This window comes from Bos taurus, chromosome 19, assembly GCF_002263795.3.
Source record: "Bos taurus isolate L1 Dominette 01449 registration number 42190680 breed Hereford chromosome 19, ARS-UCD2.0, whole genome shotgun sequence".
In the NCBI taxonomy this organism is placed as follows: Eukaryota; Metazoa; Chordata; class Mammalia; order Artiodactyla; family Bovidae; genus Bos; species Bos taurus.
The window spans coordinates 11,315,021-11,331,483 of NC_037346.1; the positions used below are offsets into that span (position 1 = coordinate 11,315,021).

The following is a 16,463-nucleotide window of genomic DNA, read 5'->3' on the forward strand; positions in this document are numbered from 1 at the left end:
TGCCTGAAGAACTTAGGCAGACTTTAGGTCTAAAGTAAAACATCTGTGACTTAAATCTGGGCTTCCCAGCTGGTGCAGTGGTAAAGAATCTGTCTGCCAGTGCAGGAGATGCACATTTGATCTGTAAGTTGGGAAGATCTCCTAGAGGAGAAAATGACAACCCACTCCAGCATTCTTGCCTAGAAAATTCCATGGACAGAGAAGCCTGGCAGACTACAGTTCATAGGGTCACGAAGAATTGGACACGACTGAGCGACCGAGCACCCTTGCATATATAACTAATTAAAGATAATAGGAAAAAGCCCAACAATTTAAAAATAAATTTTCTCTAAAGTCGTTGATTGATCTTTTTTTGACATACACAATTAAGGCTCCCAACTAAATGCTAATTTGCCTGCCTTATTTTGGTATAACTCTAATACTGACACATTTATATTCTAGGTTTGGGTTGGCACCATTGGGTCAGGGCCCAAGGGTCGCAGTCTCTGTGCTACCTTCCAGCACACAGAAACATTTGAATTCCAGGATGAAGTGGGAGCTCTTTTGTTATCTGTGTGCCAGACTATTAGCCAAGGAATTTTGTGTTTCCTGCCATCTTACAAGGTAAGGGAGTATTTTTGTTTACTTTTGCCTTTGAATAATCATATGACATTACCATGATAAGCTTCCTAGGATCAAATGCAACAGAGTAATTACAGTTTTTTAAGCATCATATATTATTTTGCTTTTTATTGGTTAAGATACTGCCTGCTTATTCTGTCACTGTTTTACCTGGAAGTCCAAAAGACTGAAGGTGTTCAAGCATTTTAGTGGGGTGTTTTTGTATATGTGATTTTTATTCCTTGGGGCAACTTGATATTTTCTGATTAAAGGAAAAAGGATCATTATTTTTCACTTTGATAAACTAGACTATTTGAAAATTTCAAAATATGAATTTAACATACGATTTTCTTTAATGCCCATCTTTTTGCTTCATGTATTTGGCTAGGAAAAAAAACTGTTTTTCTTGTTTTTAGAGTCGTTCTGAGTTTTAATATTTTCAGGAGTTAAATTGAGTTATATAGTATATTTTAGTCCTCCTAATACTCAAAGCATTAAAACCACATATAATTCCTGAGGGTATTATCATAGTTTATGAAAATCTAAGCTAAATTTCAGTGTAGAGGTGGTACTCCCTTTTCTTTTTTCATAGGAAGTTATATATATAAGGACAGTAGTATAATATATTAGAATGACAATATTGATACCTTTGGCTCTTCTGTTGTCTTTCCCTCTGTATATATACTGCTATGGTCTGATGTGTCACCCCAAATTTTATATGTTGAAGTCCTAGCCCCCAAAGATAATGACATTTGGAAGTGGAGTCTTTGAGAGACACTTAAGGCATGGTGATATAGTCCTCATGAATAGAATTAGTGACTTAAAAAGAAGCTCCAGTGGGATTTCTTGTCCTTTCTACCATGTGAGGTCACAGTGAGAAGGTACCACTGTGAACCAGGAAGAGGGCCTTCACCAAACATGACTGTGCTGGTGCCTTGATTTTGTACTTTACAGCAATTTCTGTGATAAATTTCTGTTGTTTATAAGCCACTCGATTCCTGACATTTTGTTATAGTAGCTGGAATGGGACTAAGACACATACTTTGTTACCCAAAGGTGCAGTAAATACTGTAGATAAACTGAAGGAATTACTCTCAGGAGAAATTTAATCAGATAGGTATCTTTTTTTTTTTTTTTTCCCAAGAATATCTAAAAATGAAATGGACATAAACATATTGAAAATTCTTATTACAAAGCAATATTTATTACAGAGTGTGAACATCTATCCCAGAAGTTATGTGAAGGAAAACTAATAATTAAGCCTGGAACTAAGGAGAAGCAAGCACATTAAGAAACCTTTTAAATTAATACAACAATGTAAATCGACTATACTTTAATAAAATTTTAAAGAAATAAAACCTTTTTATATTTTCCAGTCACAATCACAAAAAGTGAGCCTGGAAATGCCCAGTTAAGTAAATGAACAATTTCACTTTTTGTTAGTCTTCAACAAAGTTTTTAATGACGGATTCAATTTTAATAGCTTTTAATGTCTTCAGGTTTTCTATTTCTTTATGATTCAGTTTGTAGATTGTTTGTTTCTTAGAATTCATCCATTTTATCTAGGTTATCCAGTTTCTTACCTTATGTTAGTTTTAGGTTGTTTGGGTTTCTTTTTCTTACTCCTTCAGGTGTAATAGTAGGTTTACTGGTTTAAAATCTTTGTTTTTTTCAAGTGTGTGATTATAGCTATAAATTTTCCTCTTAGCAGTGCTTTCTTTGTGTCCTGTAAATTTTGTGTTTTCATTTTCATATTTGTAAGGTATTTTCTAGTTTCACTTGTGAGTTCTTCTTTGACCTATTGATTGTTTAAAAATTGTGTTGTTTGGGTTCCTTATATTTGTGAATTTTCTACCTTTCTTTTTATTATTTATTACTACTTTTAGTCCATTGTGATTAGAAAAGATATTTTATATGATTTCAGTCTTTAAAATTTTATTATGACTTGTTTTGTGGACTAGTATGTGGTCTCTCCTGGAAGATATACCATGTGCATTTGGAGAAAATGTGTATTCTTTTGTTGGGTGGTGTTCTATATATTTCTGTTAGGTCCAGTTGGTTTACAGTGTTGAGATTCTCTATTTCATTATTTATCTCTGTCCAGTTCATATTCATTATTGGAAGTGAGATTGAAATCTCTGTTACTGTAGAATTATCAGTTTCTCCCTTCAACTCTGTCAAGGTTTGCTTCATATGTCTTGGGAGTTCTGGGTTTGGCTTTTGTTTACAATTGTTACATGTTCTTCATGAATTGACCCTTTTATCGATATGTAATATCCTTTGTCTCATAACAACTTTTGATATATTTGTCTCAAACAAGTAATGGCATCCTAACTTTTTTTGGTTATTATTTGTATGGAATCTCTTTTTCCATCCTTTCATTTTTGACCTCCACATCTTTAAATCTAAAGTGAATCTCTTTTTGTTTCGAGGTAAAAGTTTATAGTATTGTGTTAGTTTCAGGTATATAGCACAGTGGGTTTTTTGTAAATTATATTCCATTATAAGTTATTACAAGATGTTAGGTATAATTCCTAGTTCTATGCAGTAAATTCTTGTTGCTTATCCATTTTATTTATAGTGGTGTGAACCTGTCAATAAACTCAAATCGATTATTATCAACATATAGTTGGATCATCTATTTTTATAATCCATTCTGCTATATCTGCTTTTTGATTGGAGAGTTTAATTCACTTTTAAATTAATAAATTATAAGAAAACACTTTTTTTCTGACTGTGGAGCTGACTGTGGCTCAGATCATGAACTCCTTATTGCCAAATTCAGACTTAAATTGAAGAAAGTAGGGAAAACCACTAGACATTCATGTATGACCTAAATCAAATCCCTTACAATTATACAGTGGAAGTAACAAATAGATTCAAGGGATTAGATCTGATAGAGAGCCTGAAGATCTATGAACAGAGGTTCGTGACACTGTACGGGAGGCAGTGATCAAGACCATCCCCATGAAAAACAAATGCAAAAACAAAATGGTTGTTGGAGGAGGCCTTGCAAATAGCTATGAAGAGAAACTGAAAGACAAAGGACAAAAGAAAAGATATACCCATTTGAATGCAGAGTTCCACAGAATAGCAAGGAGAGATAAGAAAGCCTTCCTCAGTGATCACTGCAAAGAAATAGAGGAAAACAATAGAAGGGGAAAGACTAGAGATCTTTTCAAGAAAATTGGAGATACCAAGAGAACTTTTCATGCAAAGATAGACACAGGAAAGGACAGAAACAGTATGGACCTAACAGAAGCAGAAGATATTAAAAAGAGGTGGCAAGAATATACAGAAGAACTCTACAAAAAAGATCTTCATGGCTTAGATAATCACAATGGTGATCACTCACCTAGCCAGACATCCTGGAATGTGAAGTCAAGTGAGCCTTAGGAAGCATCACTATGAACAAAGCTAGTGGAGGTGATGGAATTCCAGTTGAGCTATTTCAAATCCTAAAAGATGATGCTGTGAAAATGCTGCCCTCAAAATGCCAGCAAATTTGGAAAACTCAGCAGTGGCCACAGGACTAGAAAAGGTCAGTTTTCATTCCAATCCCAAAGAAAGGCAATGCCAAAGAATGCTCAGACTACCACACAATTGCACTCATCTCACACGCTAGTGAAGTAATGCTCAAAATTCTCCAAGCCAGGCTTCAGCAATATGTGAACCGTGAACTTCTACATGTTCAAGCTGGATTTAGAAAAGACAGAGGAACCAGAGATCAAATTGCCAACATCCACTGGATCATCGAAAAAGGAAGAGAGTTCCAAGAAAACATCTATTTCTGCTTCATTGACTATACCAAAGCTTTTGACTGTGTGGATCACAATAAACTGTGGAAAATTCTGAAAGAGATGGGAATACCAGACCACCTGACCTGCCTCCTAAGAAATCTGTATGCAGGTCAGCAAGCAACAGTTAGAACTGGACATAGAACAACAGTCTGGTTCCAGATGGGGAAAGGAGTACGTCAAGGCTGTATATTGCCACCATGCTTATTTAACGTATATGCAGGGTACATCATGAGAAATGTTGGACTGGATGAAGCACAAACTGGAATCAAGATAGCAGGCAGAAATATCAATAACCTGAGATATGCAGATGACACCACCCTTATGGCAGAAAGCGTAGAAGAGCTAAAGAGCCTCTTGATGAAAGTGAAAGAGGAAACTGAAAAAATGAGCTTAAAATTCAACATTCAGAAAACTAAGATCCTGGTATCTGGTCCCATCTCTTCATGGCAGTTAGATGGGTAAACCATGGAAACAGTGAGAGACTTTATTTTGGGGGGCTCTAAAATCACTGCAGATGGTGATTGCAGCCATGAAATTAAAAGATGCTTGTTCCTTGGAAGAAAAGCTATGACCAATCTAGACAGCATATTAAAAAGCAGAGACATTACTTTGCCAGCAAATGTCTGTCTAGTCAAAGCTATAATTTTTCCAATGGTCATGTATGGATGTGAGAGTTGGACTATAAAGAAAGCTGAGTGCCGAAGAATTGATGCTTCTGAACTGTGGTGTTGGAGAAGACTCTTGAGAGTCCCTCAGACTGCAAGGAGATCCAACCAGTGTATCCTAAAGGAAATCAGTCCTGATTATTCATTGGAAGGACTGATGCTGAAGCTGAAACTCCAGTCCTTTGGCCACCTGATGGGAAGAACTGACTCATTTGAAAAGACCCTGATGCTGAGAAAGATTGAAGGCAGGAGGAGAAGGGGATGACAGAGGATGAGATGGTTGGATGTCATCACCGAATCAAAGGACATGAGTTTGAGTGAACTCCGGGAGTTGGTGATGGACAGGGAGGCCTGGGGTACTGCAGTCCATGGGGTCACAGAGTCGGATACGACTGAGCAGCTGAACTGAACTGAAGAAAAGACTTCAGCCATTTTGTTATTTGTTTTCTGTATGTTTTACAACTATTATGTCCTTCACATTTCCTCCATCATTACTGTCTTTTTTGTTTGATTTTTTTGTAGTTACACATTTTGATTCTTTTCTCATATTCTTTCTTATGTGTCTGTAAGTATTTTCTTTGTGATTACCATAGGAATTACCTATAACAAATATTTAAGGTTATAATACTGAATTTTTAAAAACTTATTTTATTTAATTATATTTGGTTTACAATGTGGTGTTAATTCCTGCTGTACAGCAAAGCGATTCAGTTATATTTGTGTGTATGTATGGGAGGCCTAGCATGCTGCGATTCATGGGGTCGCAAAGAGTCGGACACGACTGAGCGACTGAACTAAACTGATAGATAGATATTTTCTTATTCTTTTCCATTATGGTTTATCTCAGGATATTGAATATAGTTACCTGTGCTAGACAGTAGGACCTTGTTGTTTATCCATTCTATATATAATAGTATGCACCTGCTCATTCCAAACTCCTGCTCTTTCCCTCTCCCCTTTGATAATCACAAGCCTGTTCTCTATGTCTGTGAATCTGTTTCTGTTCATAGATAAGTATCATATTTTGATTCCACATATAAGTGATATTATATGGTAATTTGTCTTTCTCTTTCTGACTAACTTCACTTAGTATGATAATCTCTAGGTCCATCTGTGTTGCTGTAAATGAAATTATTTCATCCCCCTTTGTGGCTCAGTAATATTCTGTTGTATATATGCACCACATCTTCTTTATCCATTGATCTGTCAATGGAGATTTAGGTTGTTTCCATGTCTTGGTTGTTGTGAATAGTTCTGCTATGAACATGGGGGTGCAGGTATCTTTTTGAGTTAAAGTGTTTTTGGATATATGTCCAAGAGTGGGATTGTTGGATCATATGGCAACTCAATTTTTAGTTTTTTGAGGAGCCACCGTATTGTTTTCTATAGTGTCTGTACCAGTTTACATTCCCACCAACAGTATGGGAAGATTTCCTTTTCTCCACACCCTCAATTATTATTTGATGGGTAATGTCATGAGTTTTTAGTTTGTCAGTTTTTTAAAAACAGTTTTGATAGCAGCCATTTTGACTGGCGTGAAATGGTGGTTTCATCTCATTGTGGTTTTGATTTGCATCATATAAGAAACAAATCGCCAGTCCAGGTTCCATATAGGATACTTGGGGCTGGTGCACTGGGATGACCCAGAGGGATGATACGGTGGGAGGCGGGACCATGTGTACACCCGTGGTGGATTCATGTTGATGTATGGCAAAACCAATACAATATTGTAAAATAATTAGCCTCCAATTAAAATAAATTAATTTAAATTAAAAAAAATAGTTTTATGTTATAGTTTACATTCTCAACAAGCTTTTTCTTCACCTTCATGAAATCTAGGATATTTATAATGTATGTGCAAGAGGCTGGCAAGAGTTCAACTAAAACAAATTATCAACCAAGAAAAGGGAAAGATTTGACAAGATTTTTAAATGCTAAACAAAATAATGAAATTCTATTTTTAATTAATGAATAATATGTCTGTATATCCAGCATTAAGATCAGAATGCTATTAACATCTAATATTATGGCATAATGGACATAATTTATAAAATACTGTTTTGTTTTATAGATGTATAACTCAATTTTAAAACATATCTAAATATAATGACGTTGTAAACAACTTCTATGAAAACATCAGTAGCTATGAAGATAAACCAACTGAAGTTTATAGGCATTAGCCCTTTTTATTTTTTTGATACTTTATCTTTGATAAGCTGCCTAGGGCCAGGGCTTCCCCAGTGACTCAGCAGTAAAGAATTTGCCTGCAATGCAGGAGATGCAGGTTTGGTTCCTGGGTCGGGAAGGTCCCTTGGAGTTGGAAATAGGAACCTACTCCAGTATTCTTGCCTGGAGAATTCCATGGACATAGGAGCCTGCTAGGGTACAGTCCATGGGGTTGCAAAGAGCAGGACACGACTGAGCACGCACACATGCTATTGATTTTTCCAAGATACATTGTTTAGTGTATATTTACCTTGTCTTATAACAATAAAAAAAATCTCAAAAATGACAATTGTAACCTGGCTTCCTAGTAAAAGTACATTTTCTAAATAAGTGAAAAGTAAAATTTTTAAAGTGTTGGCTTTATTATAATAAACATTGCATAATTAAATGTTACTTTGATAGAATTTTAATACCATATAATTATACCATGTGGTTGTAAAAAGATCCACAATCTAAGGGTTGTTGGGTTTTTTCCTGTGTGATTAACATACTAAAAATGTATTTATCATGAGGTATGAGACTAAAGACATAAAAAATTTTGAAAGTTTAATGTGTTATTGAGAGTAATTCAATTCAGTTCATTCGCTCTGTCATGTCTGATTCTTTGCGACCCCACGTACTGCAGCATGCCAGGCTTCCATGTCCATCAACAACTCCTGGAGCTTGCTCAACCTCATGTCCATCGAGTTGGTGATGCCATCCAACCATCTCTTCCTCTGTTATCCTCTTCTCTTCCTGTCTTCAGTCTTTCCCAGCATCAGAATCTTTTCCAGTGAGTCAGTTCTTCGCATCAGGTGGCCAAAGTATTGGAGTTTCAGCGTCAGCATCAGTCCTTCCAATGAATACTCAGGACTGATTTCCTTGAGGATGGACTGGTTTGATCTCCTTGCTATCCAAGGGGCTCTTACTTCTTTATAAATAAAAAATATATTTAAAACAAATCCAGTGAAGAATCAATATTTTGGCACAAAGGAGAAAAGTTTTATTAATTTATAATATTTAGATAGTTTTTACTGTCTAATTACTCATTTTGAGTCCTGTTGCATTTTATTAAATCTTAAATTTTTGAAAATTCAGAAGCCTTCGGATTGTTTTTCCTTTATTAAAATTTCTTCTTAGTCTCAAATGGGGCTTCCTTTCTATTTTTATATAGAAACCTTTGTTTGAGATATAATTCCCGTACCCTTTTACAAGGGTACAATTCTGTGGGTTTTAGTACATTTACAAAGTTATACAACCATCACCACTGTCTAATTTCAGAACAATTTCTTCATCCCTAAAAGAAACCTCTTATCTAGTAGCAGCTACTTCCCATTCCTACCTCTCCATAACTTGTGGTAACCACTAATCTACTTTCTGTTTCTATTGATTATCCTTTTCCAGATGTTTCGTGTAAATGAAATCATACAATATGTGGCTTTTTTAGCATGTAGTTGGATCATTCTGCTGATCTCTGCCTTTTAATGAGTGTTTGCTCTATTTAAATTTAATGTAAGTCTTAGAAATAGTGTTTTGGTTCAAATTAGATTGTTTGAAAAATTAAACTATATGTTTTCAACATAAAAAAAATAAATAAATAAATTTAATGTAATTATGGGGCTTCCCTGGGTAAAGATTCTGGTAAAGAATCTGCCTGCCAGTGCAGGAGACCTGGGTCTGATCCCTGGGTCAGGAAGATCCCCTGGAAAAGGAAATGGCAACCCACTCTAGTATTCTTGCCTGGTGAATTTCATGGACAGAGGAGCCTGGTGGGCTACAATCCATGGGATCTCAAAGAGTCAAACACAACTAAGCTACTGACACACACACATTGATAAGATCGTTTTTACATTTGTCACTTTACTGTTTGTTTTCTGTATGTTACGTTTCCCTCCTCCTCTTCCTCCATTGGGACTGCCCCTGTGACTCAGTGGTAAAGAATCCTCCTGCACCATAGGAGCCGCAGGAGACACGGGTTCAATCTCTGGGTTGGGAAGATTCCTCTGGAGAGTTCCATGTACAGAGGCGCCTGGCAAGCTACAATCCATGGGGTTGCAAAGAGTTGGATGTGACTGAAGTGACTTGGCACACACTCATTTCTCCATTACTACCTTTTCTGTTAAATATGTATTTTCTGATGTGCCATTTAAATTTTTCTAGTATGACCTTTTAATTCCCTTAGTGTGTTAGTTGCTCAGTTGTGTCTGACTTTTTGAAACCTCATGGACTGTAGCCCACCAGGCTCCTCTATCCTAGGGATTTCCCAGGCAAGAATACCGGAGTGAGTAGACACTGCCAACCCAGGGATCGAACCCAGGTCTCCTGCATGGCAGGCAGATTCTTTACCATCTGAGCCATCAGGGTTAACTGATTTTAATGGTGGCTCAGATGGTAAAGAATCTGCCTGCCATGCAAGAGACCTGGGTTTGAGTACTGGGTCAGGAAGACCCCCTGGAGAAGCGAATGGCTACCCACTCCAGTATTATTGCCTGGAGAATTATATGGACAGAGGAGCTTGGTTGACTACTGTCCATGGGGTCACAGAGTTGGACACGACTGAGTGACTAACACTTTAATTCCCTAGCATTTCTTTTACTATATATTTTTGAGTTATCTTCTTAATGGTTGTCCTGGTAATTAAAATAAACAGTTTATAAAATGTAGTTTGAATTGGTACTAATATAATTTCAATAGCATGTAAAAACTTTGATCTTTTATAGTTATATTACATTCTACTTTCTTTGTGCTATTATTGTCATAAGATAATGTGTTTATACATTATTACCTATCAAAACAGATTTATTATTATTGCTTTATACATTTGTCTTTTAAATGAGATGAGACAAAAATTTACAAACTATATTTATACTGCCTTTTTATATTTAACTATGTTACTATCTTCACCAGTACTCTTTAATTCTTTGTGTAGATTTTAGTTACTGTCTGGTGTCCCTAAACACTCTTTTATTAATTAATTAATTTTTGGTTGCCCTGGGTGTTCATTACTTCACATGGACTTTTCTCTAGTTGCAGAGAACTGGGGCTACTCTATAGTTGTGGTGTGTGGGCTTCTTATTGCAGCAGCTTCTCTTGGAGAGCACAGGCTTTAGGACGGCCAGGCTTCAGTAGTGCAGCATGGAGGCTCAGTAGTTGTGGTGTGTGGGCTTCATTGGTCTGCAGCATGTGGAATCTTCCTGGACGAGTGGTCGAACCTGTGTCCCCTGCATTGACAGGTGGATTCTTATCCACTGTACTACCTGGAAAGTCACCTAAACACTAATTCTTAAATAGCCTCCCCTGCAGCTCTCTCGGTTGTAATCCATTGTCATTATCCTGGAGCCCTGTTGATGTGATGGTAAGGTGTTGGGAACAGGGAAGCACTGTCTAATTTTTTAGTTAAGTCTCAGTCTTTTAGTGGGCCTGTGTCCCTGGACTGTATCCTTCCCGTATGTTTCTCAGCTCTTTATTCATTTCCTTAGATAAGATAGGAAGTCCAGTGGGAGCTGAAGTTTGGGTAAATTTCCTTTCCCCCAGTTTGGATAAGGCTCTGGCAGTCTTTTCCCTTTACTGGGAGACTGGCCTGAGTTAATGGAGACTGCTTTGAGTGTATTCGAAATGGCTGTTTTTCCCCTCTCTGTCAGAAAGAAGAGGGTTTTTCTTCACTCTTCACTGTGAAAACCTTGGTAGGGGATTGTTTCTGGAGATAATATCTACAAAAATTTGGGGACTCCCTAAGGATATGGCCTATAGGAGTTTCTCACTATTTCACTGGTATACACTATGCCTTCAGCAATTTGTCAAAATTATCTTTTAAGCATTCCTACCAATTTATGGTTTTAGTGTCTTCCTCTTCCAGTAAGCAGTTCTCAGTCTATGATTCTCAGTATTTACTGTCTCTCCAGTTTTTAGGATAGCAATTTGTCTTATGACCTTAGTTCTCTGATGTGTCCAAGCCGTTGATTTTCAGTTTGTTCAGCTTTTTTCTTAGTATAAGATGGGTGTGATGAGTTGTGAGTTCTTTACATTGGAGCTGAAAGTAGAAGTCCTAATTTTATCTTTGAAAATGTATTTTCAACTGAATTTCAGAATGGAGATATAATTTACCTAAAAGACAAACCCAACAAATTATAATGGGCTTTGCATCTTTGTCAGCTGTTACACATTACAGTGGTTAACGTCATTGAATGTCCTCTCTTTTGCATTTTGGAGGGGTTTGACATTGGACTTGCAGAAGACATGAGAGCTCACATTTGAATTTATTTTGAGGGGAAATTTGGGACATACAAATTTAAGTTTTCAAATCACATTGCAGTGGTAAATAGTTTTTCCCTATATGTCTAGATAATTGCAATCCATAATTTATATAAAACTACTCTTTCACTGAAAAAAAAAAAGAATTTCCTTTTATTACAAACTACAATATTTGTGTAAGGATAAAAGTGGGAAAGTTGTCATTCTAGATCCACGCCCCTCTTCTTTCAGAGCCTTTTGAAGTAACTAAATATTGTAATAGATTCATGAAGAGTACCATTCCTCCACTACGATCAACTTGATTTTGACTCTCTATTGTCATTAACTGGTGGCACCACTGCCTTAGAACTCTCTGAGAGATCATTTTTATGGGTAGAAGAGTTTTTAAACTCTTTCTTATGGATAGAAAGTTTCCATTAATTTTGAAAAGTGACTCTGGTACCAAAGTAGCAACATGGACCTTTATATATGTACATTGCAGAGTCTGATTTTCTTTTACATTTTTATGAGTAAAATCCATTTTCCCTGAGGGAACATTTTGCATTCACCACTGAATGTCAGATAAGGAATAAAATGCAAAATGTTTCAGGCTCTAGTTACAATTTTTGTCAATATTGTTTAGTAGTAAATGTGTATGTTGAGAGGTTTGTAATGCTACTAGTTCGATGTTTCTGATTTTTAAATTGTACTACATTTAATTTAAAGGAGAAACCAAATTGTTCCATGTAAAACATTTTTCTGTTTTCTTATTTAGACCCTTGAAATTTATGTAGATTATGGATTTGCCCTACTGTGAGTGATCAACTGAGCCTTTTTAAAGAATGTTTTTTCCACTGTGTTAAATAAAAAAAATTGTGACGGTATTGAAGCTTTTGGGGTGTTTTAGGGAGGTTGTTGGAGAAGGAAATGACAACCCACTCCAGTATTCTTGACTGGAAAATCCCACGGACGGGGGAGCCTGGTACACTGTAGTCCATGAGGTCTGTTTAACATGTCCTATAGGTTTTCAACTTTTATGTATGGTTTAAACATCTTATGATTTTCATATATCTGTTTGGTTTCTTGTCTTTTATAATAGAATTGAATATTCTCAAATAATACAACAAATGGAAAGTCCAGATGTGAATTCTCTCAATATCTTGACTTTTTTATGTAATTATATTTTATATATTGAATTTATTTTGAATTTAGGTGATTGTCTTCACTTTTTAAATATAATTTTATTTATTTATTTATTTATTGTCTTCACTTTTTTATATAATTATATTTATTTTTTGGCTGTGCTGGGTCTTTGTTTTTGCGTGGGCGCTTCTCTAGGTTTGGTGAATGGGGGCTACTCTTTAGTTATGGTATGCAGGCTTCTCATGGGGTGGCTCCTCTTATTGCTGAGAACAGGATCTAGGGCTCAGACTTAAGTAGTTGGGGCACGTATGTTCAGTAGTTGCAGTTCCCAAGCTCTAGAGCACAGGCTCAACAGTTGTGGTGCATGAATTTAGTTGCTTCATGGCATGTGGGATCTTTCTGTACCAAGGATACAACACGTGTCTCCTGCACTGCAGGTATTTCACTGCTGAGCCACCACAGAAGCCCCTTGCCTTCACTTTTAAGGTGCCAGATTCTCAAGGATTATCACATTTTAAAACTCTTTGAAAAGATACGACATTTTCTATAGGACGTAGTGAATGAATGCTTAAAGCCCATACCAATGCATTGGTATTTGCCTTGGTAGAAAGTACTATTTCTGAAGAGTTTTTAGATATAGCATTTGCCTCAGTTACCTGGTTCAGTTAATGTAGCTTGAAGATGGTATAACTAGGAAATTGTGGTAACATTACAGATCATGAAGGGAAATATATCAAGGAAAAGATTCTCTGGATAGCAGCTTAATGTTGAATTTCTATTGATTATGTAATATTTTTGAAAAATTTTTAGTGTAGTTTTAGGTTCACAGAAGAATTGAGTGACCAGTACAGAGAACTTCTGTACTAGCCTCACACATGCATAACCTCTGACATTATTGATGTACTTGTGCTCAATTACTCAGTCACGTTCAACTCTTTGCAACCCCATAGACTGTAGCCTGCCAGACTCCTCTATCCATGGAATTTTCCAGGCAAGAATACTGGGACAGGTTGCCATTTCCTACTCCAGTGGATCTTCCTGACCTAGGGATCCAACCTCTGTGGATTATGTACCACTGTGCCACATTATCAATATTCCTCACCAAAATGGTACATTTATTATACTGATGGCCTTATATTGACACATCATTACCATTTGAAGCCCATAGTTTAAAGTAGAGTTGCCCTTGTTATTATATATTGAATAACACTTAGAGAATTAGTTTTTATAAATGTGTAATGACAGGTTTCCACCATTATAGTATCGTGCAGAGTAGTTTCACTGCCTTCGAAATGTTCTGTGCTCTGCCTGTTCATTCCTCCCTCCTCCCAACACATAGCAACCTCAGATCTTTTTACTAATTTTAAAGTTTTGCCTTTTTCAGAATGTGATGTAGTTGGAATCATATAATATGTAGCCTTCTCAGATTAGTGTCTTTCACTTAGTAATATGCATTTAAGTTTCGTCCATGTCTTTTCATGGCTTGAATAGCTCATTTCTTTTTAGTGTAAACTACTATTGTTTGGACCACAGTTTGTCTGTTTACCTATTGAGGATTTTGTCAATTATGAATAGAGCTACTGTAAACATCTGTGTGTAGGTTTTTAAGTGGATGTAAGTTTTCAGTCTATCTGGGTAAATATCAAGGAGCATAATTGCTGGATTGCCTGGTAGCTCAGCTGGTAAAGAATGTGCCAGCAACGCAGGAGACCCCAGTTCAATTCCTGAGTCAGGAAGATCCACTGGAGAAGAGATAGGCTACCCAATCCAGTATTCTTGGGCTCCCCTTGTGGCTCAGCTGGTAAAGAATCCGTCTGTGATGTGGGAGACCTGGATTCGATCCCTGGGTTGGGAAGATCCCTTGGAGAAGGGAATGGCTACATACTCCAGTATTCTGGCCTGGAGAATTGGAGTTGCAAAGAATTGAACATGACTGAACATCTTTCACTTTAACTTTTAACTTTTATGGTAAGTGTAGGGGCTTCCCTGGTGGCTCAGTTGGTAAAGAATCTGCCTGCAGTGCAGGAGACTTGCCTGCAGCACAGGAGATGTGGGTTTGATCCCTGGGTCAGGAAGATCCCCTGGAGAAGGAAATGCAACCCACTCCAGTATTCTTGCCTGGAGAATCCCAGGGTTAGAGGAGCCTGGTTGGCCACAGTCCATGGGGTTGCAAGAGTCAGACAAAACTTAGCACCTAAACCACAACCACCAATCATGGTAGGTGTATATTTGCCAAATTGTCTTTCAGTGTCTGTACTATTTGGTATTCCCACCAGATACTTTGGTGTTGTCATTGGTTTAGATTTTGGTCATTCTAATAAGTGTGTTGTGCTATCATGTTGTTTTGATTTGCAATTTCCTGCTGACCTAAAACCAGTACTCTTGCCTGGAAAATCCCATGGACAGAGGAGCCTGGTAGGCTGCAGTCTATGAGGTCGCTAAGAGTCAGACACGACTGAGCGACTTCACTTTCACTTTTCATGCATTGGAGAAGGACATGGCAACCCACTCCAGTGTTCTTGCCTGGAGAATCCCAGCAACAGGGGAGCCTGGTGGGCTGCCGTCTATGGGGTCGCACAGAGTCGGACACGACTGAAGCAACTTAGCAGCAGCAGCAGCAGCTGACCTAAAATGTGGAATGTCTTTTCATATGCTTATTGGCCATCTGTATATTTTCTTTAGTGTGGTGACTGTTCACATCTTTGGCTTGTTTATCAATCAGGTTGTTTTCTTATTGTTGAATTTTAGAAGTTTTTTGTATATTTTGGATTGTTATTGTTGTTCGGTAGTGCAGTTGTGTCTGACTCTTTGCAATCCCATGGACTGTGGCATGCCAGGTTTTCCTGTCCTTCACCATCTCCCAGAGTTTGCTTAAACTCATGCCCATTGAGTTGGTAGTTCTTTATCATATGTAACTTTTGCCCAGAATTGTTTTTTCTCCCAATCTGTGGCTTATTTTCTCATCCATTTATTTAATGCTACTTCTTCTGTTAACTTTGGTTTGGTCCTCATCTTTAAATTATTCTTTTTTAAAAATAATTTGTTTTTATTTTTGGCTGTGCTGAGTCTTTGGTGCTGTGCAGGCTTTTCTCTAGTTGTGGTACGTAGGCTTCCCATTACGTGGCTTCTCTTGCCGTGGAGCACAGCCTCTAGGACATGCAGGCTTCAGGAGTTGTGGCGCCTGGGCTCTAGAGCACAGGCTCAAGAGCTGAGCATGAGCTTAGTTGCTCCACAGCATGTGGGGTTTTCTTGGACCAGGAATCGAGCCTGTATCTTCCACATTGGCAGATAGATTCTTTACCACTGAGCCATCAGAGAAGCCTTATTCTTAACTGATCTTTCTCCGTTCAGTCTTCCCTTCACCAGTTTTTCCTCCCTATTGATCAAGTTGCTCTCCTGTTTAACCCTCAGTAAACCAGTGAAAATAGCCATAACCATTTGTCATTTTTCTTTTTTATAAGTCATGGGAATGATTTATAGAATTAAGAAGAAAGTAATAGTTTAAAAATCAGCATTGTTAAAATTTAAACTTTAAAAAGAGGTTAGACATAACAACACCTCTTTGTAACAAGTAAATTTTGGTGTACTGATACAAAAAAATCAGAGGCTAACGTCACACGTCTTTTGCAACAATGAAGTGGGAAGAGACGTCAGTGTTGCTGTTGCAAAATATTGTGTGATGAAGTCCTTCCTGCTGAATAGTTAACTGAGTGAGACTACCATTGTTTCTTGTCTTTAGACATGTTCTGATCACATATCAGTTCTTGAATTTGATAAATTTTGTGTGGTATGTTGTTATCTGATGATTTATAGTCTGAGA

General features: G+C 37.1%; 1 protein-coding gene across 3 annotated transcripts in view; it reads left to right on the forward strand.

The window, feature by feature from the left end:
• The window catches only part of BRIP1 (BRCA1 interacting helicase 1), a 182,143-nt gene that overhangs the window by 86,152 nt on the left and 79,528 nt on the right, over window positions 1-16,463 (forward strand). For all 3 annotated transcript variants that reach the window (XM_024980612.2, XM_010815737.4, XM_024980614.2), the window contains exon 14: window positions 442-603. In XM_024980612.2, coding sequence (XP_024836380.1) covers window positions 442-603 — 162 coding nt within the window. The remainder of the gene's footprint in view (window positions 1-441; window positions 604-16,463) is intronic.